Source organism: Meleagris gallopavo, chromosome 25 (genome assembly GCF_905368555.1).
Source record: "Meleagris gallopavo chromosome 25, MGAL_WU_HG_1.1, whole genome shotgun sequence".
Lineage (NCBI taxonomy): Eukaryota > Metazoa > Chordata > Aves > Galliformes > Phasianidae > Meleagris > Meleagris gallopavo.
Window position 1 is genome coordinate 4,687,956 of NC_139428.1, and position 26,615 is coordinate 4,714,570.

General features: G+C 45.7%; 1 protein-coding gene across 4 annotated transcripts in view; it reads left to right on the top strand.

The window, feature by feature from the left end:
• Positions 1–26,615, top strand: part of CSMD2 (CUB and Sushi multiple domains 2) — a 232,676-nt gene that overhangs the window by 62,608 nt on the left and 143,453 nt on the right. For all 4 annotated transcript variants that reach the window (XR_014879599.1, XM_085208652.1, XM_085208653.1 and 1 more), the window contains one exon: positions 25,468–25,580. Coding sequence is in view for 3 of the 4 variants with exons in the window: in XM_085208652.1 (XP_085064778.1) it covers positions 25,468–25,580 (113 nt within the window). In the remaining variant the exon portion in view is untranslated. The remainder of the gene's footprint in view (positions 1–25,467; positions 25,581–26,615) is intronic.

Genomic DNA, 26,615 nt, shown 5'->3' on the forward strand with positions numbered 1-26,615 from the left:
GTTTTCACACGGATAACTCTCAGGTCAAACCTGATCTTTCCACTTCTCTCTAGAAATGTTTCAGTGCATGAAATATATAGTGAAGAAATTCTTGGGAGTCATCTTCAGGATAGGTTGGTTTGATGAGGGTAACGGTGCTCCTCAGCAAGATAGAGATCACCAACAGCCAGAGCCGTGAAACATTGCAGAAACTGTGCTAAAGATCCCAGAACAGCACAGCTGCAGCCGTGGAGGTGGAAAAAACTATTCAAGTTTAAGTATTATGAAGTGTGTTCTTAGAGCTAGTCCATCGAATTTGTCAAGTTCTATATATTTATATCTTGACATATCTATAATATACGTCTTGACAAATTCAATGGAGTACAAAAATATATACAAGTATGTTTTTTTGCCGTAACCACACAGCTGTGATGCGATAGCTGCAGCGGAGCCCCAGAGGCCTTTGGCCGTTGAATAACAACCTTTCACCTGAAACAGAGAAAATTGACTTCTGTTCCCTTTGGTTGCTTACTGCACACCCGAGCTGTCTTAAAAAATAGATAAGGATACCGTGGCAGGGATCGATAGTGGGTGGAGAAGCAGGGAGCGGGCAGGCTGTGCCAGCCCAGCGTGGGATGGAGCATCCAGAGCTGGGGCTGAGCGGGTAGAAATTGGAATGCTTTCTGCCATAGGAGCAACACAGGAGTCGTGTGGGTTTTCTTCCACTTTGGCATCTGTTTGTGCTTCACATCCAGTGTTTCCCTCTGGGAAATGGTGCTGTTGACAGATCTTGGCACCGCCGCGTCTCGCGCTGCTCGCTGTAAGGCTGGGAATATTGGTTATTAAAAGCTTGATACTTAATGGCTCTGATACTTTGTGTGCTGAGATCTAATCAGAGAACCCGGATGGTGGATGGAAATAATGTGTTTGGGGTTCATGTGGCAACTGTGTTTTGCTTCATCCCTTTGGCGACATTTTGTTTTGTCATGGCGGGTCACGATCTCTTCAGCTCACACCGAGTTTGTTTTTGACAGACTTGGCTGCCGTACAACGTTGGGTGTTTGGATTCTTCCTCTCAGGGACTTCTTTGTAGCTGGATTTATGGCAGCGAGCAGGGAGGTGCCAGGACATCGGTAAATATCAGAGCATTAGTAATAGGCAAGACGCTGTCACAGCAAACTTCTGATGGCCACCATTTTCCAAGTCTCCGGAGAACTGGAGCCATTGCGGTTCACCACCAATGTGTGATTGTTTTGTTTTGTTTTTTTTTTTTTAAAGGCAATTCCTGCATGTACAAATTGAAAAAGGCAAATCGCAATCCCTCCCTCTGCCTCTGGTGTAATCAATGCAAACAAGCTCGCTTCCACGTAAAGCAGTTGAAGCTGCATTCATCAGACTGTATTTTCCAATCTCTGCTCAGCTCGGTGCTGAGGGGAAGCCCAGACTGGGCTGTGATGCGTGGTGCTGAGTGCTGTGTGCCTGCAGACACAGCTGTGCTGGAGCTGAGTGCTCCATCAGCCATCAGTGTGCCTTGGGATGGAGGCTGGGTGTGATGCTGCAGCACGGGGAGCTGCTCATCCCCCCCTGCTTTCCTTTTTTCCCTTTTGTCTTCGTTTTGCGCTTTCCAAATTAATTTTTGTAATCGTTCTTTAAATGATGGAGCGGTTCAAATTAGCTTTTAGTCGGAATTACCTGCATTAAAGATCTCTTAAAAAGAAAGGCATAAAAGTAATTAATTGCTTCAATTATAATAACGTGGCTTAGCTTGTGGTTTTCTGTTAGGAAAACCTGGTTTTGATAAGTCAGCTCTTCTTGAAAGGGAAAACCTACAAGTGCTTCAGGCTGGAAACTGGCACCAAGGAGCTCTGAAATGAGGCTGTTGGCACTGTGCTGTAGAAGCAGATACGAATGGCATCGGTCCCACAGCCGTGCCCCAAATGCCCATCTGGGATGGGGTTGCTTGGAATGGGTCTTGCCCAATCCTGGGTGCTGTGCATGCTTCAAACCAACACCGTTCTGTCTGTAAGCGTCTGCATCGTCACATTTCCTCTCTAATAGGATCAGTTTTAAACATGGGAATAGTTAAGCAGGAGGATGTGTGTGTTCCTACCTGGGATCTGCCCACCCTGAACCCTCTGCTCCCCTGGAAACAAAAAACAACCTTCAGAAATAGGAAGATCTCAGCCAAATATTAGAGGTCAGTATCGATGCCATTGATGTTTTTTTCCTTAGACCTTGTAAGGAGCTATGGACTTCTAGCACGAAGTTCATGTAACAGGATTTTTGTGCAGAGAATGAAATAGTCATTAAACTTTGCAACCCTGGAATATGTACAAAACAGAGCTTGCAATTAAACTTCATTTTGAAGCAAGTTAACAGAAGTTTTGTTAATGTTTAACATCTTTATGGGTGTCGTTCTTCATAAATTTCAACTAATTGAGTCCAAAGGGACAAAATAATATATTCTGAATGTGCCGTGATGCCAGTGCTCACTTTGCTTTTGGCACTTCTCCTTTTTGTGCAAGATCTGATTTTAATAAGTTGCCAAAAAAAAAAAAAAATAACTATTTTACTTCATATGCCAAATTATTGGAAGGAGGCTTACCTCCCTGCGTTCAGGAGATGCTGCTAAGGAGATCTGGAACTCTTTATATTACTAGAGCAGCCAGCCTGCAGCTGAGGTCACCATCAGTGGTTCATAAGGCTGGATGTGACTCTGGGCAGCCTGGTTTGGTGGTTGGTGACCCTGCACATAGCAGGGGGCTTGAAACTGGATGATCATTGTGGTCCTTTTCAACCCAGGCCATTCTATGATTCAAGGCTCTGCCAATAAACTCACATTGAGCTGAAGCTGAATGCAGCTAATTGAGGATGGGCCACGACCATGCTGAGCCCCTGCTGCTGTAGGCAATGGAAGGCTGGGGTTGGGTCGTTAATGCTGCTTTACTGATTGCAAGAGTAGCCAGTTCATCAACTCTGGATAGTTCTGGTTGTTTCCTTGCCAATGTGGCTTCTGTGTAGCTACAGCGGCTGCACCATGATGGGAAGGCAGTGCTGCTGACCAACCTGCTCCGTCCATTTGTAGGGTCGTTGGCTGTGGCTGCGCTCTGGGTGAGCTGAACTCCTGCAACGCAGATGGGAGATGCTCATCTCCTCACAAAAACTGACTCTTCACTTCTGCTTTCAATGAATGCTGTTATGGTCTGTTTAATTTCAGGCTGATGCTTCCATTACAGGGTTTTTATCTGATCAGACACTTGGAAATTGGGAATGATGGGTGAGCGGGGAGCAGTCGGCTCTGATGCGGTGCACGTCAGTCGGATGCTGAGAGCAGGGATGCAGATGGGTCTGCATGGGGAAGAGAAGAGAAACCCACAGCAGCAAAGCACGCAGAAGGCAGCTTTAAAAGAGTAAAATTTAAAAATTCCCACCTGGCTTTGACATTTTGGCAGTGCTTTCAAGTTCTCAACGGCTTCTGTAGTTGGAAGCCTTCAGGCTACGCTGGGGTCATCCATGCAGATTGCTTCAAAGGGAGGTTTTACCTCCGTGCAGCTCTCATTCTGCTGCATGGGCAACTTCAGCAGTGCCACAGACCCCTTAATCTGAAGCTCTCAAGACCACTCACTGCCTCGATCAGCAGCAGCAGGATGCTCACCCAGGGACCCCAGCAAATCTGGGTGCTGGGGCTGTGCTGAGCCCTCAGTGTGATGGGATGCAACCTGGCGTGTGAGTCAGGAAGGATTAATGTTGGGTTTCTCTTAGCTGAGCTTGCTGCAGGGTCGTGTTTCATTCAGTATCGGTGAGCTCTTCATTGATTGCTAAAGGAATGAGGTGGTCTTAAGACGTGTTACCTCTTCAAAATGTAAGCCTTGCTACAACAGAGTGGGTTGTGAGTAATCTTCGTGCACAGAGGATCATTAAGGTTAGAAAAGACCACTGAGGTCACCAAGTCCAGCCCACCTCATCATGTCCACTGACCACGTCCCTCAGTGCCACATCTGCACAGTTCTGAACACCCCCAGGAATGGTGACCCACCAGTCCACAGCAGCTGTGCCACTGCACCACCACTCTTTCTGAGAAGAAATTCTTCCTGATATCCAACTGGAACCTCCCCTGACACAACTTAAGACTGTTACCTCCCGTCCTGTCATGTAATAGCATCCTCCATTAGCAGTGGTATTTACCGTGCACGCACCCAGAAAAAGAGTTAACATCCTCAGCTGCAAGATGTGGCCAGGAGGGCAGATCATGGAAACAAAGCAGTGGGCGCTGATGGGCAGTGATAGGCAGCTAGGAGAGGGCAGCCAGCGTTTAATTTCCAGCTGTCATTGAGTGATCTCACCCACATCCAGGAGCTCCACGTGCAGGTACCCAGTTGATTATTTAAATTTCTGTGCCTACCTTGCTTTGTCATCTTTTTGGAAGCACAGAACACATTTTTCAATATGTGATGGAAAATGTACTTGGGCACGTCAGGGTGGTGATTTATGAAGTATACTTAACATTCCCTTAACCAGCAGTTGTGGTCTCCTGAATAGTAGTCTGATGAAAATTTTATTTTTCCACTGGAAGAGGAATTAGTATTTTAAGCATGTTGCTCGTATTCTGTTTTATTTTATGCATCACCCCCAAGAGAACTGCAAGCCTCACCTATCTGTCTGCCTGATTGAACATACCTGTCATGCCTTCATGTGAGGTTGGAAAGAGCGCGAGCGGATATTTATTTTATCCATCTAAATGATAAATTCTGGGAAAAACAAAATTGGGTCTGTCAAACTGCTGCTCTAATTGCACTTCTAATAACTTAGCACCTGGCTCTTGTTGGTAGCCGTTATCAAATAAAAGAAACAGATGGGTTTGCAGTTCAGTGGGAGTGGTGCGCTGCTGAAGACGTGTTCATTATCTTCACTCCAATTTGAGTGAAGATGCCTCTCACCAAGAAGTGCAAGGTCAACAGGCATTATCTGCGCTAACTGCGTTACCTTGTTGGACGGAGAGGGAAATAGAGGAGCACTTAATTAAGCTATATTAGCTATAGCATCCTCGAAGCAGGGCTGCACCGCGCTGGGTGTTGCAGGGGGCACGCAGAGGACGAGTTTGTTACTGCAGCGATTTGTGATGTAAATCAGAGCTAACAAGGGTGGCAGGATGCGCTGCCTCTCAGATCTGTGCAGATGGAGAAGTGATCTGTAATGCTCAATCTGTGCTTTGTTGCACGATGGACTTAAAAGAAGCAAGCTGTTGCTCTCTTCACCACAGATAATGCTGGTAGCGTCTGAGTAACTTGGTGCCTTTTTGTCACATTAAAATCAAGCTGTGAATAAAAGCAAGTTATTGATTCTTTAAAACAGAGAGGTTCTTTACCAGCCAGTTAATGAGCAAAGAACACTTCCAGGTTCTGATTTCTCTGAGTGTTTAAGTTGTAAGATCTCAATTAACTCACAACGGGGCTCTTCCTACAAGGCTGTGCGGTGTATTAGTCTGGAAGTCACAACAAATGCATCACTGCAACTGCCAGAGGAACTGCAATGCCAGGCTGGAGGTGCACCCAGTGCAGCTGTGACCTCTGTGAGCATCACTCCTCATGTCTGCGTTACATACAGCAGGCAGCAATGCAGAGGCGTTACTGCAGGGAGCATCTATTCGATAAATCTGCTATTCGGAAGTATTCCAGTACTTCCCCTACTGTTGCTGTAATAGGAGAGCTTTTGGACTACGTCTTCTTCACATATGGAAAGAAATTGCTACAGTGAGGAGAGCGGAGATTAAATGAAGGAGACAGGATGAAGTGCTGTTGTTCCCATTTAACAAGAGAGAGGCAATAATCTGCAGTAATATGCTTCTCCTGATGTCAGTAGGAGCATGAGAGCAGCACCTGGGTCACTTTACTGATGGCAGGCATATGCTTTTGTGCTCAGACAGTTTTTTTCCTTTCTTTTTCTCTTCTGAAAGGTGGGGAAATATGTAAAAGTTGAGCTTGTGGGTCGGTGTCCTTATGCAGGCTCTGAAGCCTGACCCAGGTGCACGATGTGATCCAACACGGACAGCTGTGGTGACAGATGTGTGTTTGTGCCCCCAGTCAGAGCACAGCAAAGTGGATTTCTGAAGGCTTTGGATAAAGATAGAATACTTCTTGCTGTGCTTTTCTACTCTGAACCTCTGCCCCTTAGAAGCCCCTGTGTCAGGGTGGGAGGGAGAGGAAGCTCTGTCTCTGCCAGCTCTCCTGATGAATCCATTTAGGTGGCTCGGAGGCAATGTAGTCCAGCTAATCTTCTCCTGCAGAATTTACAAGGTATTTTTTACTCATCTTTCCCTTAGCAGTGACAACACAGGCTGCATTAAGCTCTATAAAAATGATATTACTAGATCCATTATAATGTCATTATCATTAGTTTTGAGTACATGAAAAGTATGTGAAACAGCTTTCATGCAGTGGCTTGCTGTGAGCCTGTATCGTTCTGATACCGAAAAACCCAGAGGCTTCAGTTGAAGGTTTTGTTGTGTGCCTTTGCTATGCTCTGCAAAGCAGAGGGAATAGGAACCTACCCCAGACCTCCAAGATAAGTTTCCCTTCTGATAGCCATAGTAATCATTACCCCCTTTCTCCATCAATTAACCACAGGCTCTTCAAACATCATAGTAGCTTCCTTGCTACGACTGTAAGGCATCTCCAAACACGTTATTTGTCTCTGGTAGTGCTCGGCTCTAACATCTATTTCCATCTATAGTCTGTGTGACAACAGTGTGAAAACGGATACTGATGGAAAAATGCTACCACCCTCATGTGCACTGCTCTCCCACTGCAGGCAGCTGGAATTGCCTTGCATGCTCCGAGCTGGCAGGCAGAGGTGTCCTTCAGCTGCTCGGGTGGCTTTGCAGCTGATAGAAGGAGCCATCGTGGGAGTTTCAGCGGAGTGTGTGTTTGCAAAGAAGTGTATGTTTTGAGGCAGCACTGCAGGTATTTGGAGACATTACTCACCAGCAGGTTGTGATGTGCTAAATTGAGTGGAACCTGTGCGCCAACTTCCCAGATCATGGTTTTACCTGAGTGCCTCTTGTTTAAGAAGTATGCAAGTTGAGGAATGGAAGGCAAAGATTTCTCGTAAAGTATAATTGGATGGATGATATCTTGGGCCTTTTTGATGTATCTTTTTTAACCACTTCATATTTGTGATGTGCCAGAAATAGCTGCACAGTCTGGTGTGGTCATCGCTAGTGCAGCTGGGAATAGATTTTAATTGATGGATCCTGTCAAGCTGTTAGCAGCCGTGCAGTCATGAGAACCATTAAAGTGATATTTCTTGTCCCTGCTATCATGTCGCAGCGCAGCATTATTTTTTACTTACTATGTCAATCTTTGCACTGATAGCTTACTGGAGTTGTGTCCTGGGTTTCTGAGTTTCTCAGCAGTGAGAGCTGCTGACCTCTGACTTCAGCTCCAGGAACTATAGCAGATGGTGCTGATGCCCTAAGAAAACCTGCTGTATGGAATAAGGAAGCAAGGACATCTTTGGAGCCTCATTGGCTACGTGACTTTTTGAGGTAAAGTGCTTCCCCTGTGCACAGGGAGGGAGAGGGAACAGCACTGACTGCAGAACTTTGATGCATTGTGCTGAGGCTTGCTCCAGCTTGGGACACGTGGAAATATTTCCATGAACTGCCTCATTTTCACTGTGTGTGTGTGCGGTGTGTTAGGTGGGGAAATTGTCACTGAAACTTTATCTGGAGCTGAGAGGAGAGTGGCTAAACCCCATCAAATTCTAGCCTAGAATGAAATTTTAGCTCAGGAAAAAAAAGGCACGTGGGAAAAGACAACAGCAGCTTCATACACAAGACAGCAGATAAGAAGGAATGCTTTCCTTGCTCCCCTTTCCTGCTGTTTTTTCTCTTCCAAAAAAGAGAAGAAAGAAGTACGTAATCAGGGAGAAGAGGGACAGGGAGGCTGTGCTTGTGGACAAGACAGGCTAGCAGAATGCTGGAGCTGAGACAGCAAGCAAAGACTTCGGATGCTGGAAAGCAATTGACCTTCTCTCCAAAGTGCAGCCTTTGCAAAGATGCCATTACGAGCCAGATAACCAGCAAGCATTGCTCGGGCAAGAGGTTATCTTGCATTAGCTGCTAAATAGGATGGGCTGTCAGCCTTTGTATAGTGGATGTGGTCCTTGGATCGAGTTTAGGCATCTCTTTGGTTGAGCCAAAGGAAAGTACACAAAACAGTTGCTTAAAGAAGAGAGAAGGCAGAGGAGACTCATTGCTATTTTCACTGTGGATAAGCAGGAAACATCCATCTCTAGGCTGCACAAACCCTCCCTTTGCCATCACTATGGAGCCAGCTATATTAACTCTGAATTATTACCCTGTCCAAAAAAGCTGTGGTTATCTAGAGTTTGCAGTTATTTTTACTGAAGCTTATGATGAACGGCACTGGAAGTTCGCAAGGAGCTGCAGCTGCAGGAGCAATGAGGTGGAATTGCAGCAGGTCGTGGCCTTATCAGCAACGTGGGCCATTGCAGACTTCATTTCCAAATTTCTGCTCATTTTTTCCTGCAGTAAGCTCCTTTCCTGGCTGTTCCTGGCTCGTGCCCCGACCTATGCTCTTCTCTTTTTATTTTTGACCCCTCAGCCTTGCAGCCTGCTGCTTGTACATCTCTTTGACCCTTTCTGGCTGACTGTGCCATTTTTCCCCTAACTTGATGGCAGTTTTTGCTGCCGTCCAGTGTGGATTCATTCTCTGAAGGTAGGGACGATGCTCTTCCATGAATAGGAAGAAGGCAGGAAGTGGCCTTTTTCGCTGCGTTGGTCTCACTCCCCGTAGATAATCCGGCGTATTCTCCACATTTCCATACTCTATTTCACGCTTCCTCATCCTGCCTTCAGCCTTCTTTTGCTGCTCCCCAGGCATGGTTCTCCATCTCTCAGAGCTCACCATGCCGGCAGCAGGCTTCACGCTGTTCCTGCCCTTCTTCTTTGTGATGGACAAGTAGAAGACCAGGCGGCGGGGCGGCCGGGCCATGGCTTCACTCACTGCCCCAGCATGGCGGCAGGCCTGGTGCCATTGTGACTCACGGAGGCCTGTCTGCTTCCTGCAGCCCTATTGGCTGTGGGTTGTGGTGACGTCACGGTGGAGGTGACGTCACGGTGGAGGTGACGTCACGGTGGAGGTGACGTCACGGTGGCAGCAGAATGATGCAGCGCTTGCCTGGAGTTGCAGACCCAGCAATGTGTCCCCTACCCAACGAGATAAGTGGATGCCTCTCATTTTTTGTCATGATAAAATGGGAAGCTGCTGCTCGCCGCTGAGAGGTGGCAGCTCATAATGTGAGAACGGTTTAGTAGCAGCCCTAAAAATAATTGTATGTGACAGCTGTTTCTTGGTTCCTGTCAGGATAACTACTATAATTTAAACCTGCAGCTCTTGGGCTACATGTCTAATTTATTTGGGTGGACTTTTCATTAATTTGAAAGGTTCTGAGGGCGTAAAAGCCTTCATTAATTACATTTCAGTAAATGAAAATGTAATAAGGTTCTGCAGGTTTGTGTGGGAACGTAAGAAATTTCCCATTTTGTTTACTTGTTTTCAAAAGGTTACATCAGTTGTTCCTGGGGAACTGGAAGCTTTCCTGCACCTCTCAGAGTTCTTATGACTAAGAACAGGCGTACAAATAAAGCACACTGAAATGTTGACCGTTCATTGTAGGCGTGGGATGGCTTACTGAGGCTCCCAGTGGTGTTAAACATTCATACGGAGCAGGCTGTGTAAGTATTAAATTATGGAGCAGATGCTGCTTCTGTGGAACGTGTCCTTCTGAAAGGCAGCGAATGGGGAGCGGAGGCCTGGAAGCAGGGGGCATCCCTATCTTACTGATGACTTTTTTGTTGCATGATTCTCTTGCAGCAAATAGGGCTTTTTGTAATAGCTGTGTTGTTTAATGATGTCAGAGCAAGGGTCAGATGACTTAATGGTGATGTCATTGTGCTAGGCTTGGGGTCAGATGATGTCATAGGTTACGTAGAAGCTTGTGGTAAACCCCCAGTTCCAGTTCAGATGTTATTACAGTCAAACTTAGGCAGAATACTTGACTGTGGGGTGCTTTAGTGCTTCCCTGTTCCTTTTTGTGTTTATTCTCCCTTGTTTGCGGGTGACCCCACACAAGTAAATAAAACTGGGACCTGTTTGCAGTGCCATAGGGCTCGCTCCTTTCATGTCAGAGCTTTTTTGCTTACTGTGAGCAGAGTGATTTGCATTCCATTTATCTATCTGCTTTCCCTTCCGTTGTTTCTTTTGGTCTCAAAAGAGAACCCGCATTTGTGATTATTCTGGGGCAATGAAATAATTCCATTACAGCATTTAGAGGTCTCTTCAGCAGGTGCTTTATTATCTCAATAATTCAGCCTGAGAGACTTTCCAGATTCCCCAATTCCCAGAGTTCAGGAGCTACAAATAAAACTCTTTTGCTCCTTCCCTGATTTGGTTTATTTAGCCTCATTTATCTGTGTTCTTTCCAGATCTTCCCCAGGAATTTCATTTAAATGTGCAATTGACGATATTCAGTAAAATTGACTTCAGGAGTGCATTGTGTTAAAATGCACACGAGACAGCATGAGTCCCACTTGGTTTGGGTCATTTATAAAATTCGCTTTGAATTGAGGCCATTAATCTGAACTCAGTGGAATGTTTGCTCATGTCCCTGAATTACCTCCATAATTCATCACAATAGGCCAGCTCTGGTCACATAAATCCTGGGTTCAGAATGCTGGAATGAACGTGGGTCAGGGCTGGAGTGGGGGTCCCTCCCATTGCAGAGCACCGTGGCAGGGCTCGGCGTGGAGGTGATGCTGTGTTTCTCCTGCCCCACACTGCCCCTATGCTAAGGAGAACACTTTGTGCTCCTCTCAGTGCCTCTGAGCGAGGAATGGCTGCAAGGATGCTGCTCCCCTTCCACCACTGCCGTACACAAGTCAGGAACATCACAATAAAGCAGAAAAAGAGTTATCTGATACGAGTTTATAGGGAGCTATAAGTTAAAAATGTCCCTTCCTGATAACGTGGTGAGGTGCATTGCGTTTGCTGTGTGTTTTGCTAAGGGAGATTCAAGCACAGAATGGATGAGATATTCCGTGCCGTAATAAGCATCCAGTCTTTATTTTCATTGGACGGAGTTTGCTGAAAAGCTCTGCCCTATCTCTCATAGCAACCTGACTTCTTCCTGCAGGATGAGTTTCCTTCTGGGCTCTGGGATGTGGCAGCTTCCTCATGGCTGTGCTCCCAGCAGTCTGTCTTTGCCATCCTCTGTGCTGCACGGGCTGGGGATCAGCAGCCTGAAGGGAGGGGGGCACAAATGGGGAACCGAGCCTGAGGGGAAGCACCTTGAAAGGCTTAATTGGTGCACTCTGAAAACAAAAGATAATTTCATCCTGGGTAAAATGTCGGTGTTGTCTTTGCACTTTGTTCTTGCGGATCACCCCCTGGTGCTTTATCTGTGTCTTAGCAGTGGTTGGCTGGTCAGCAGTTGAGATGCAAGGCAGCGCTGATCTTATAGGCAGAATTCCTTTGGGTATCACTAAAGTTATGAATACTGTTTCTGCTATCTTAAAATTCCCACCTACTTTGCAAGAATATGCTTTAAGCCTTCAAATAATACTATATTCCTTACCTTCATAGTCCAATTGTCATGCTTGTATTGACACGTAGGAGTTCTGTTAGTCCAATCTGCTCATCAAAAAGGAATATTTCAGCTTTACTTTGCTCAGTTTTGGTATTTGCATTCAGCACATGAATCCAGCTGGCATCCAAAATGAGTTCCTTGTAAAACCACTTTGTGCCCTGCTCCAAGCTGCCTCTCCCTCTGGCTGCGCTGCTTCATCCCATAATCACCAGCACCTCCAAGGCAGGAACATTGCTGTCCTTATCTGCTTGTGGCTGACATTTCCCAATGAATGTGTGGAAAATGTAAGAAACGAACCCTTCATATCAATGCTGAATATTCAACGTGTTGACCCTTTGTGGAGTGATGGATTTCAGATCAGCCAGTGGGCTGCGAACGGTTGGGGTAGAGATGTTGTTTTATATACACGTAACGGCATCCTGGAATTGTCAGTACTTTTTCATCCACTTCCCTAACTGAATCGAAGCAAGTCCTCTGACTATTCAAAATATCTGCTTGGTGGTGTTATCTAGGCAGTGCAGTAGTTAGAAATGCATCCGAGGCTGCAGACACCTGATTATGAAGAAGAGACATTGCCATCAGTCTTGCCAGAAGAAAACCTGTGTTGTGGACCCGTTCAGATTCCCAGTGAGAAGCAGAATCTATAAAGCTTATATGTAATACATAATAATGTTCCTCTAGTATTTGACATTTCATTAAAAAATCAAGGCAGCAACGACAAAACCCTCAGTGGCTTTGGCCACCAAATTGTCTCACTCATGCAAGTCCTTACCTCTGTGCTGTTAGTTAATGAGTGTTGAACCCTTGGCTTCCCACCTGTGGCCACAGCACATCAGAGCTCATTGCTGGGAGCTCCTCCCTTATCAGCACCCATCTTTTCACCATCTCTTAGCTGTCAGTTTGACAGGACAGATTTTTTTTTTTTTTTTTTTTTTTACTATTTCTTTAAAAAAGTAAAGTGGAAACAGCCCCTTGACAGAAGCTATGAAGGCACAAAAAAAAAAAAAAAAAGGCAGGAAGATGAGAAAAATGTCACCTCTCATAATGATGTTAATTATAAGGTAAATGAATGTTGACGTTTGCGAGTTTGCTGGAAAAGATCAGACATGGTAAGGCGTGGAGGATCTGTGTGGAGTGTGATGTGGAGAGAGGCAAAGTTGTGTAATGTCTGAACGCTTACATTTATAGCAGAGCAGGAGAAAGTAAAAGGTTCAGCGCTGCCGTCTTTGTCAGTTCTTGTAATTATACAGTGTGAATCTAAAGATACTTTTAAAAGCCTCCTCTCCTGCAGCCTTTCTTTGTCTGATTTGTGATTGCAGGAAAAGGACTCAACGTGGTAAATATCTTAAAAGCCACTGGGTTAATCGAAGTAATGCGTTCCCTTTCACAATCTGATGTTTTGGTGAATGTTTTGCATTTGCAAGAGGTACAGGTGGTCTGAGTTGCATAAAGCGAAGGTCAAGGATTTGATTTTAATCAGAATAGCTCTCTCTTTAGCTGAGGTGTACACACGGGTCCTTTTAGCAAAGTAATAGAACCATAGAATGCCCTGGGTTGCAAAGGCCCACAATGCTCATCCAGTTCCAACCCCCTGCTGTGTGCAGGTCACCAACCAGCAGCCCAGGCTGCCCAGAGCCACATCCAGCCTGGCCTTGAATGCCTGCAGGGATGGGGAATCCACAGCCTCCTTGGGCAACCTGTTCCAGTGCCTCATCACCACGTCCTTCACCTGAGGCTGTGTATGAGCCCAGTTTATCTCCTTTCCATATCTGTAGGTGTGTGCTTCTGATTTTTCCCCCTCTCTCTTCTTTCCCTGTTGTTATCCTGACTCTTCAAGGTCAGGGCACTGGGAGCACAGTGGTCCCTCATGCTCTGAATGGTTTTCCAGATGCTGACGAACCATGCCAGAAATTCAGCTGCGCGTCATAAAGTATTTATTTTCTCTATAATTCACACCGTGTTGCCTTTTTATTTCTGGTCCTTTTTAATATGAGTAGTTACTCATGTTTTCCACTTTAATGCAATTATACCATACTTTGCCTTTTCTCTCTTGCAGGTAGCTGACAAGCTCGTTCAGCCATTACGTGGTATTAAATGAAGTAATTGCAATATTAAGTTTTTTATGACATGGAAGAAAGAAATACTATTGAAGAGTAACTGCATGAGGCTGCCTAGAGAATGAATGGGCTCTGGGCTGAAAGCTTGGTTAGGGACACGTGCCTGGCATGTGCCTGGGGTGCAGGGCTCTGCTTCTGACCTCTGCATCCCTGCTCTGATGGGATGGATGCCCAACCAGAGTTACGCATCACCACTAGAGCTCAGCTCCCTGTAACACATGCTTTTGGTCAGTACCCAGATTAAATGCCATGGTAACTCCTGGGGAGCTACCATATCATTCTGCTGCATTCCATGTTGCCCAGGACATCACCTTACCAGGTTCTCAAGGCTGTGTTTGTGACCATCCCAGTCCTTCTGTCCCCAGCAGAGCTGCTGTGAGGCGATGCTCTGCGATCTGGGGCTGATGGTTGGGTGGGCCGTGGGCACAGCTCTGCTCCAGCAGTGTCAGCCCATTCTGTGTGTGACCTGGAGCACAGCACGAAGTGCAGCTCTCATGTGTTACACGTGGGGAAAAATAAAGAGCCATCATGTAAGGGAGCAGGTGGACATGGCAGAACTGACAAGGAATTATTCCAAATGCTGTATGTAAATGCTGCTGAGCTGAAGTGCTGTGAATCCCCAGATAAGATGCTGTTGGGTGAGATAACAAAGGTTCAAGGAGGACTGATCTTGGGAATGTTTCTTGATAGCAGTTGCGTTTGGATTTCATGTGCTGCCTGTTTCTCCTTGATAATGAGCTCCCCTCCCTCTCGTGCCCACTGTGGTTTGGGGTTTGCGTTTTGGTGATGTTTGTCAACAGAATGGACTGAGTGTGTCCCACAATCAGCAGATCTTTGCTCCGTGCCCCTACTCACTGCCACCTGTGCCTCCTCCTGCTAGCAGAGCCCTCTCTGGGAGCAAAGCGAGGGTGGCCATGAAAACCCATTCCCAATTGGATGGTTGGAGATTTAATAGCAGTACAGCAGTTATAAGATGGGTCACTTGCACCTGGGTGGAATTTCCTTGGTGAGGTGTGATGTGTTAAGGTGTTGAACAAACCTCTTCCTTTGTGTGCACACATCTTTCACCAACCCCAAGCCCTGAGGCCTCCGAACATTTGGCTGAGCAAAGTATTTTGTAATAGCACAATGCTTTTCACAAGACAGCACAGCTGTACCATATATTCTGTACATTACATGGCTTCTGAAATGCATTGGTTTGCTCCTACACAGCTTGCTGCAGTCTGGTTTTGTGACCTTGGCTCATTCCTGTCCTCCTTTGCTCGTTGTTTGGGAACATAACAGGTTGTGCCACCACAGTTACATGGCCCATAGCCAAGGGGTCTGTCCTGAGGGACTATCTGGGTTATAACAGGAATTGTTTGCGTTATGGAGATTTTAATGATAATTTTGCAGTGTTTTCTTAAATGCGGCCAATTTAACAATTTAACAACACAAAAGATGGCTTTTGCAGACATCAAATTAAACGGGCTGAGATTGTTTTTCAGTGCTATGGTTTGCATGATAAAAGGGTACCACCAGCTTAGTCGCAGGTGTTTCCCAAAGTCCATCAAGACCTTTTGTCTTCAAAACCTGCTCATGCCTTTGATTACTGCGGTGTGATTAATGTTATATCTGGACCCTCCATCCTCTTGTTGAAGATGATGCCACGACGTCTTTGGAGAGAATATAGTAAGGATGAGAAGTTTGTTCTTCCTTCAGGTGCACATTGCATGTGAAGGCTGAGCACAAAGGCCCCAGAGAACAGAGAAGTGATGAGCAGTGGGATCCTTAACAGAGGATCTCTGAGGACAAAGCAGCTCCTTGGCTTTTCAGCCCTTTCTTTCTCAGGTCACACAGTGCATCAGCCACTGAGAACCTGGGCTCCTGAAGGAGGAGGCAGCGAGCAGCACCGATAACCTGATTAACCTGGTTAATTAAAGTGTGTTGCTAGCTGAAGAGATGGAAGAACAGTGGCAGGTAGAAGTTAAATGATGTTAGGCTTTCATAGACAGAATGAGGAGCTCCCGCTCAGCTATGGGATGTGCAGCACTGTGAGGCAGACACAGGAGTCCTTTCTCTGTGGGGGAATGCACTGCCTGGCCCTCACAAACAGTGATTTATTTATTGGGATCAAAAGCACGGAGTTCTCTCAACAACAAACTGTTTTGTTACACTATCCCCTTGAAAATGGATTTTTCTAAATAATTCACCAAAAAGGATAGGAAGAGGCTTGTTTTATGCTCTTCTGCTCCAGTTATTCAGTTGCTTGCTAAGTAAATATACATGATCTCACAAGCACCTCTTCAGGATCTGCCCTGTGCCAGGAAGAGCTGAAGCCATTAATGATGACTTGGGATGGAAAGTGTTGGGGTGAGCACAGGGGGGAAACAAGCCTTATTTTTTTCCATAGCTTTGCTGGCTGGGTGCTGCTGAAGATGCTTCCTTGTCTCTGCTGCCAGATTACAATAAGGCTTAAGCATCAGCTTATCAGTGAACGCAATATCAAACCTTCCGGTGTGATTTAAGCAGGTAACTCTTCTTCTTTCTAAAGAGGCAACAAGGACAATGAAGTATTCAGTGCAAAAATGAGAATCTGGCTTAACAATTCATTGCTGTAACTGCTATACTGCTCCTCTCACAGGGCTTTGATATCCTGGCAAAATAAGTATTTATTGCTGTGCAGATCTCATGTTAAATAGCGGAGTGTAAAATGACAATGTCAAACCAAGTTAAGAATCTGCTTCATTATGAGAGATTTCCCTGCAATAATCCTATATATTATACCTTTGTAGTCACTGCAGAAATTACCACAGGGACCAGTCTGTACAAACAACCCGTTCTTCAACATCATCATTACCAAATCTTCGCTCCCTCATAAAAGCTCCTCCCGGTGATCCCACAGATAATTTCTTTGGTTGCTGTTTATTTATTAGCCATGCCTGAGCACTGCGGCTGTTCTCCCAGCCCTGATCAGTCCTGCACCTGGAACGAATCTGGGGCAGAAATGTTGTGTGCGTTGTCTAAGATACGGGAGGTAGCTGAGGACAAAGAGGTCGGTGTGTGTATGGGGCTGTTCCAGGAGAAGCTCTTATCCCGGATACGCCGTGACTTCTCTAAGTAGATTGCACATGAAGAAAGAGCAGCAGCTGGGGCCTTGGGGACCCGAGCTGCGCTGGGTTGTGTCACCTTGTCACCAAAGACCATTCTTGAATGACCTGTTCTGCATAAAACCCTGAGGTCTCCTGACACGCCATCAATGGAAGATGAGTGCTCCCAGGTTGGTTTTCTGGGAACGGTGCCTAGCTTTTATTTAACTTCTGCCCTATCCCCAGTGCCTTGATCACAGGATAGGAGGATCAGGAATTAATAAGGTAAACATGTTGGCTGCTGGAAGCAATCCCTGTCTGTATCTGTTTCTCCTCCATTCTGCTCCTCTTTGACCCAATGTTTGACTTCGTGCTGGGTTTCCTTGATGTTTATAGCTCTCACTCAAGGCTTTAATAATATTTGATCTCCCTTTTAAAAAAGTTTTAGTATAAAGGACGTGTATTTTAGTTTTATAAATCTTTAGGGAAGCCTCTACAAGAACTACAGGAAGCCATTCCATCCCATTCCATGTTGTGATTTATAAGGCAGTAGAGACATTCAAGGGAAAAATGCATTGTGCAGTGCTTTGGAGGAGGCTGAGGATGTTCTTCCACACCTTCTGGCCTTGGTGTGTGCAACACAAATACCCAGTGTCATCAGCTGAAGCTGGTGGGGGTACCCCTAGGATTCTTTATTCAGTGGAATTGTATCTCAGGTCAAGATGTTATTGCAAAAGAGATCTTGGAGTTGGACCTCCAGCAGGATTCCCTGGTTTGGCATTAGGTCTCCAGCTGCTGGCATGTGGAGCTGGCTGGTGATGCTCAGAGCTGGGAACTGCTGAGAGCACTGCCACGGCTCAGCAGCTTCTTGATGCTCTCTGTGTAGAGATACATGAAGGTTTAAGGAATGTAGAGCAGTGCTGAGGCTGGAATTTAGGGACAAAGTGGCTTCTGTGGATTTGGCTTGAAGCCACTGTGCAGCTTTTCTTCAGTTTTGGGCTTCATGCTAAATTAATATCTAGAGTAAATAAGCAGATGGTTCCACTAAGCCCTTTTTAACAGAAATTCTAGTCTCACTGTCACTGTGCTGCAGTTGGAAGTTTCCTAGTAAACAGTCTTGACCGTGATAGCTCAGAACTGTTCTGTCTGCTGAAAGATTCTGAAGTGTCCCCTCTTTGTACATACCCAGGGGTACAGCTGTGGTGGTCCCTGCTCCATTTGGGAGATGCTTTTTAGGACAGCTGCACTTTTTCATGGCTGTAGGAGCTGAACACACTACAACCAAAATTTATTGGCTGTCCCTTGGCTGGGAGGGCACTGCCATCATTCTGAGGTCACGTGCACTTGAAAATGGTCAAAATAGCACAGGGAATGAATGCAACCTTCAGCTGCCTCTGGTTTAGCAGGAGGGTAGCAGGACGTGGGGCTGCCCTCAGCCTGGAGCGAGGTACAACTCATCACTTGGTGATGGCTGGAGCTGCTGGACCAGCCCTGTATCTCCCTGTGCTGCACAGCCCATCAGCTCCCCACTGCTTTACAGGGCCGTGGCAGCACCGTGCCTGTGAAGATGGATTTTCTGCATGTGCTGTGTTTGTGTCATTATTTATTAGCAGCGTTGAGTTGCAGTGCTATATAGAAAACTCCAGTCACATTCAGATCCTGCAGTGCTAAATGCTCTCTGCCTCGGAGAACTTGCAATTTGTGATGACTTTCTTCATCCTGAGGCTGCTTTGCATTTTGTCGTAATTCTTACAGCCATGACTGCTGTAATTCTCCCATGTCTTCACTGAGCTGTCAGCTCTCTGAGCTCCAGATTGCAAATTGTGTTTTCTGCAAGTTTCTGTGACTGTTGTGTTGTAGAGGAGCCTCTGTAGAAACTACAGAACCTGAACCAGATGGCAGCTCCTGTCTGGGCCAGGCATGGAGGGGCTCCAGCCCTGACTCTGCTCGTAACTGAAGCTTGGCATCTTCCATTTTTAAGGTGGCTTTGGAAGGCAGCATCAGCTCGATGAGCTCTGGGAATTTAGAAATGCAGGTGCCTGGTAGAGCAGCAGCTCCCAAATGGAGCAACCTTGGCTGGAAAAGGGCAGGCTGAGATGTGAGCTTCATTCAGTTTCTTGGGCTCAGCCACCAGAATTCTGTGAGCTGACTGTCGTGCCAACACAGCCCGTGGCTTTCCAGCCTCATTTGTCAGTGCAGAGTCCACATTTAATGGAACTTAAGAGTGCTGTTAGCCTGACAGAGACGTGAGCATATTTGTGCACACAGTGATGGAAATGGCTGCTATTTATCAAGTAATAAACATAGTGTCTCTTGCTATCAACACATCTAACTCTGCCTGCACGGAGAAAAACAATCTCTGTAACACTGATAATAAGGCAGAAAGGGTTTATAGGAAATTGTAATAAAGCTGTAGCAGATTTCTTTGGGGGATTTGCAGTGCGGCATTAGTAAGCTTCGATTGCATTAGCTGTTCTTCTGTTATGTTGAATTAGTGTTTGTTGTCTCCTGAATAGAATAAATATAATCACGTTTGTTACCTGTCTGTTGGTGTGACGGCAGCCGAGCGCCGTTTCTGTGCAGGATGCTGGGAGGAGCTCTGTGGAACAGTGCAGCTCCAGCAGCAGCTCCTGCTCAGTGCCGTGTCCTTGTGTTCCTGCTCTGAGCCAAAAAGCCACTCTCTGGTTCTGCATTTGGCTTCCATTCTCTCAAATCAGTTTACGGCTGCATTAAGGTCCCTTTGCTTTGGGGGAATGGGCCGTTTTCTCTGCCCATCTGCACGAAGTCCCCACGTTCTCCCTGTTGGCTGTAACGTGGCTTTAGCTGCAGTATGGTGAGCACTGAGACTTTCTGCTCGTGGCCAGATGGAGCACCTTGCAGTTACCTTTATGCACCACCTGCATTTTGCTCCTTGCTGCCGTAAGTGGCATGTCAAATTGTGCCTTCAACTGGAAATGAATTTTATTCCAAAAATGCACATCTCCATTTGATTAATGCCTTGAAAACTGTGTGCCTGCAAGATAAGCCACGTGCTTGTGTGTATCTAACGCCTACTTACATATGCATGTGTGTGTATATATGTATGCAATACTGCCTATGTAAGTGTAAGAACCCAATTAGGAGCAGTAGGTGGGTGTGTGGGTAAGCACTGCTCAGCTTAATAAGAATTCCCTAGAGACCATTGTGTCTGTTGGATTGCTCCATCGTGACAGTCTCAGCAATGCGTACAGACTGAATTCTTTCATGAAGTGCCCATCATTAATCCAGCATAAAGATCCAAGAGAATTCAGACTAATGAGACTGCAATAATTCTGAAACATTTCGTAGGTTAAGGAAAACAGCAGAGAAATGAGGCTGTCGGGTCCTGAGCATGGTGTGAATTTGCTTGGCTCTGTTGTCTGCAGTGGAGCCACGTCACCTTGGATCAGCCAGGGCTTTGGTTTCTGCTCTTTTAAGGATGAGCTGGGGAAATGTCACTTAAAAAATGAGGAATTAAGGACTTCGGTGTAAAGGCCCTCGCAAAAAAAGGTATCGATTTGTTTTTAGCCAGCAAATTTATCTGGGAGCAGGCAGTAATTAAAGTCAATGTCGATGACTGAAGTTTTGCTGCTGCGCGGAAATGCTTTCATCTTTTGATGGAATGCAAAAAAAAAAAGAAAAAAAAGAAAAAGAAAAAGGAGGGAGAAAAGAGGAAAGGAGAGGAGTGATGAATTCATTGGGTTGCGGTCCCAGGAGCAGTGTGGGCAGGTAGCACAGCTGCTGGAAGGCAGTGGGAGCAAAGGAGCGCTCTTGGAGCCAGAGCTGAATCCTGGTGTGGAAGATGAGTGCAGCTCCACTGGGAGGAGGCAGTGGCAGAGCATCTGAGGTCAGACTGCACGACCTGGTCATGGGGAGAGGAGTTCAGCACAGAGCTGCATCCAGGGACTGAGAATCAGAGGCGAACTCCTCATCAGCAGAGTGCTGTCATTGAGATGCAGCTGTGTTCTTTCCATCCCCGGCAGCATTTAGTGAGGAACAATAACTTAATCTAATTATTCATTTTCCATATAAAAGTCCATTGTGCTGGGATGTCTCTTGTCACCAAAAAATGAGGTGTAGAGGTGCTTAAGTGTACTTTGTTTAAGAGACCTGACATGCTAAATAAGATGCTCTAAATTGATGGTACTTGATTCAGCTCTCATGATAATTTGAGCAGAGGTTTGGATGCAAAGTTAGAAGTGTGGGTGAAGGGAATAATAGCACACAGCTCCAGCAGTGTCTCTGGTTGTACTGAAAGGAAAAATGGCTCTCCAGCCATACTGCTACTTCTTCCAGGCACTTGTACGTGGGTACATGCAGATCAGGGACCCTCAGTCTCCTGGCAGACCCTAAGGAGCTTTAAAATAAAGGCTGTAGAAGTTTTTATCCTAAAGATACAGGGTTGTTGGAAATGCAACACTTTGAGTCTCAGGTAGCCCTTGTGCATTCAAGTTGACATTAAATTCATTACCTCCCAATGCTGCACTTGACATAATGAGGCTTCAAGGGGAGTTCTTAACTCCAGTTGTGACCTTTGGCTCCGTGCTCTCCTACAGTAAATCTGTGTGACATCCACACTATGAGTTACCCATCATCTTTGGGTTCTTAAGGGAAACACTGTGGTCAAACTCAATGCTCATCAGCTTGCAGGGTGGTTAAGATTGGATCTTCTGCCTGCAAATCTCTCCTTCCTCCATTCTAGAGCTTCTGCCTCACTTTCTGACGTTTTATTGATTTTTCTTTTTCTTGCTTTTTCTCTCCATGTGGAACAAAATTAAAGCAGGAATTGGGATTGTAAATAGATAATGGTGCCTGAATGCTGATTAATCATTGCCAGCCATGTACAATAATACTAATTGCACCAAGGGAGGAATGGTTGAATGAGCGGTATAAATATTTAATGCTTGAATCCAATGTGAAATACAAGAGTGAAAGAAGAAATAGAGAAAATAGTGCAGTTGAGAAAACCACACTTCACAGCTTTTGCTCAAAAGAAGAGTTTTGATACCATTAACCTTTCTGTATTACAGAATAACGGAGCATTACAGGAGCTGCGTCTAACTTGGAGGCTTCAATTTCACTTAAGAAAAAAATGCTTAGTGCTTAGATTAAAAATATTGGAAGCTATTTGGGATGGAATTGGTAAAATTCTCACAAGCTGTTGCTTGAGAGGTGCATTTTTCATAGCCCATCCAAACCTGCAAGAGGGGAGAGGGCTTTGGGGGATGGGGATCGGGAACTGCCCAACAAAGTGGAGGATGGGGAAGAGTGAAAGTCTGCGTATCTGCAGATGTTTGAGCAAGAGTAATGCACTCATAAATATCTGCTGGGGGGAGCCAACCCCTGCTCTGCAGCTGGAACAAACTGCTAAGCAGGAGCCAACAGCTCACTGATCTCCATCCACCACAAATGGTCCCAAATGGACCCAATGGGATCCCAGGGCAGAGCTGTCCCTGCTGGTTCAGAGGAGAGCTGAGATTACAATTGTGTTCAGAGCCTCCTGGATTGCAGAGATATTTCATGTAGAATGGGTACTGAATTCCTATCAGTGAGTAATGGGTATTGATTTTACTTCCAAAAAAAAACAACCAACCAACCAAAAAAAACCACTCCTAATTCTTACGTTTCTGGTTAGTCATTCCAGGGCCTTAGAGTTCCAGTTAACATGCTGTCATATTCAGGAAGCTGCATATTGAGTCAAGTGATTCATAACTCCTGGTTGATGGCAGCAGGAAAGGAAGGGAGGGAAACAAAGCAGCGCTGGGTTTATAAAACAAAAAATAAGACCTTGAGAAATTGGAGGTGCAAACGCTGTGCGCTCCAACCTCGTGCAAGCAGCACCTCTGCGAGCACTCACAGTGCCTTTGTGTGCTGTCCTGTTTGCAGCTGCTGTCAGTGCTGCTGCAGCTCTGGCAGTGCTGGGTGTGCTCCTGGTGTTTGCAGTGCCTGGAGGTGCACGGGGCTCGGGGGGCTCTGCAGGTTCTGTGCTGAGCATCTTCCCTGCACCGGCTGAAATTCAGCAACAGCAGCCAGGGCATTTGCATTCAGAGACCATGCAGCTGCTTCAGTTCAACTGTGTTTACCTGTAATTAAATATTCCATTATCAATTAACCATTAATGCTTTCCAGTGATTATTTTAAACCTGTGGGAGCCTCGTAATGAAAAAAAGTGGTAGTTAACTGCAGGCGAGCGGGATGCTTTCTGTTACATGCACAGTGTAACCATTTGGTTTCTTATGCATGAGAGCATTTCAGCCTGGTGCTGAGCAGAGTGCAGGGCCTGGGGAAGGCACCCTTTGCTCTGCAGGTGTCTATCTGTGGGCTCAGAGGCTGCAGATGAAGGATGGTGGGTGATGGGGATGTGTTTGGCTGCTGCTGTGGCAGTGGATCAATGCTGTCTGCGTGGAGCAAAGCAGAAGCTGCTGCTCTGGGGTTGGAGCTCACACTTGCAGCGTGTTCCCACCTGCAGCACTGTGGGTTTCTCCACCATATGCACAGTATGCATCACCAGCCTTCACTGGGTAAGCCCAAGCAAGGCAGCTGTCCGGAGCTCTTCTTCATCACGTGTAGGGCCAGAAGGAGCTGCCTTTGGGAGCTGAACACAGAGGAGGAGCTGCTGAGATGGCTGTCCTGGGATCTGAATCCTGTAACTGATGTTAACAATGCACTGCTTCACTGCAGAAATAAAGGGGTGGGAAGATAAAAGGGAGTCTGCTGGACTGGAGCCCTGGAGAATACAGTGTGTGTGTGCTGGGAGCCCGAGCAGCAGCGTGTTGGAAATGAAGACCTGATAGTGCTCTTGTGGCTGATTTAGTCCTTTCAAAGAGCTGTCAGGGTCTTAAGCAAATGCCACATGATGCTGATGGATTTCCGTGCAGAGATTTGGGGAGGCTTTGTCCCTCACCCCAAATCTTCTATAGTTCTCTATAGCACTGCAAAGCACTCTGGTTATGACTGTTGTTCTGCTTTTGCCTTCAGTCATTTTTTAATGCTGTTGCATAGGTAGCAAGGAGTGCTACCCATTAATTTTTCTAATCAGTGTTCCAAGTGTAAATTCACTTAGCTGACAGGTGTTTAGCTTTTCACTTCAGGTATGTGGGATTCTTGGGAGTTAAGAGTGAACTATTGATGTACCTACAGGTCAGTGTGTGTGTGTAAATGATGAGTCAGCTGCATCCACTTCTCCAAAGTACACACACATTAAAAAGAGAGAGATGAGGAAGAGGAGGGTGAAGCTGCTGCGTGCAGCCAGGTTAATTTTACTGTTCTGCAGTTCTTGGATCAGGTAATTGAATGATTCAGCTCTACACAGAAAGCAAAATTTGGCTCTGCACACCTAAAGATTCTGTATGAAAAGTTTGACTTTTAATTCAGAATAAATCATAAAATAATCTTTTGGGAAAAGGGTGTTAAGTTTAAACACGTTGTCATAACAAACAGCCACAGTAACTTTCTTGGAATTGCTTTTAGATGCCCCGTGTCTGATCTCAGCCCCAAAGATGTGTGTTTGAACTTAGTCATTCGAAAAGGTTTGAGATGAAATTGGATTCAGCCGCGCTGGAGTTTGTATTTCAAAAGGGTCTGCAGAATTGACATAAAATCATCAACGGTGAAACATTCAGGAGCAATGTTAACCAACGTGCAGTGTGCAGAATGTGTTCAGTAGTGGTTCTGAGTTGTGCAGAAGTCGGCTTCGCCCCACGGGATGCTGGAGGTTTGAAGCCTGTACTGTAGGTGGCAGAGGTGCATTAGCTATGCAGCATCATCAGCTCTGCTGCTTCATTAGCAAGTGGAGCAGGAGTACATTGCAGATCTGCCAAGTGTCATCCCAACTCCCTGCTGTTTGCCTTGGGAAAAGGGAAGAGTTGTGGCCTCTGCAGGTGTTAGTTGGGTGAAGGACTTTGGAAATGCTTTCTGGGCTGTCGTGTCTACTGTTGAAAATGGAAAGTTATGAAAGTTAAAGTATCCTTTTGAATCAAAGAGATATACGGTATACTTCTACCTTCATCTAAAAAAGCATAGATAGCAAAGTACCAATAATTTTTAAGTCAGTGACAGTCTATGATTAAAAAATTAAATGGGTTTTAGTTAACAATAATAGGATTCCATAATAGCTTTTGTCATGGTAGCGTTATTCCCTCACCGTGCTTAATGCTCCCATTATACACCTCAATTCAAGGGTGCTGTGACTTAGGTAAACACTGTTCCAGACTGAGACTTGGCATGTGACACCTCTGCCAAGAAATATGGCTGTGTTTAATAAAGCAAACAGCATAATACTGCTTTTTTGTTGTTGTTGTTAAGGAAGTATAAGATAGTATGGAGAGAGCAGCTGCTAATGGGCTGTGGAGTGTTGCACCTCACATTTGATGGCTGTAATCTTCCCTCCAGGTTGGGGTAGATCATAAATCATCACTTCTTGCTGGCAATTTCCAATGAAAGAAGATTGTTCTTGCCTTTTGCTCAGCTCAAATAAGCATTTGTTTTTTCTTTGAGCATTGTTAACCAGACACATCTCTCATATTCGCCAAGGAGGATCGGCTGCGCAAGGACGTTTGGTTTGTGCTGTAACTCACAGTCAAAATAACACTTGGCTGTTCTTGGTTGGTTTCTTGCAGGTTCACTGGGATGAATCTGCCCGCCCCGGTTATCAGCAGTAAAAATTGGCTGAGGCTTCACTTCACATCTGATGGCAACCACAGGCAGAAGGGGTTCAGCGCCCAGTACCAAGGTGAGCTCTCACAGCACATCCAGAGAAATTCTACTTGATTCTTTGGTGTTTTTAGCCTTGATTTTTCTACCTGGCTTGCCAGGTGTTGTTGTATGGAGGGCTGCTGTTGGCGGTGTGTTGGAAATAGGAATGCCTGAGAGTTAGCGGCAAATTGCTTGGCACTGTATGCCATGGGATGCCACAGTTCAGTGCATCCTGGAGGGCCCCAGAGGGAGGATCAGCTCCAAGGGCAGGGTCAGGGTGGGAGAAACTGAAACAGGGGAGGAGCTGGAAGGGCTGACCAGCTCATGTCCAACCTCCAGAGACAACAGCTTTCCTCAGAAGGAAGGAATGGGACTTGGGGGAGGATGAAGTGCTGTAGCACTGACTGACAGCGAAAGGGAGATGAGTTTCCTTTCATAAATCTGTGATCCCACCCTGTTTGTTCCTTGTTTGTTTGGCTTTAGCAATGTAGTCATGGCCTCAGCAAGAGCCTTGCATTATGAATCACTGTAGTTTCTTAACTTTCCTCGTGTTCCTCTAATGTATAAATTTATTTTGAATTATAATTAAAAACCTTGTGGTTTTTTGTTCTGTATAACACAAACGACCATGCAGCTGATGGCTCTTGATACGGCATTTTCTTTGCAGCCATGATTGCTGCTTTCTATTGAAACACCTGTCTGAATCATCCTTTTTTTTTTCTTTAAATAGAAAAGCAGAGATTAATGTTATAATTCCCTCTGATTAGATTAATGTCAGGGGGGTTCTAATCTAGCAGGCTCCTTGGAAACTCTTTTGTTAGATATAATGAACTGTGCTTTTGTGTATTGAGTGCTTAAAAGATGAAGTCAAAAACGTGCCCTTGGAACACCGTTGAAGCAGGACCTCCATCCAGTGGCAGGAGCCTGATGGCCGTTCTGCAGTCTCTTCTGGATGGTCTGGAGTTTGTGAGGCTCTTTCCACCTGTTAGGAAGGATACTTTAAAAACAAAGAACAAACAGTGCAGCAACAAAGCAGCTCAGGGCACGAGGGCAGGGTTTTGGCAGCCAGTGG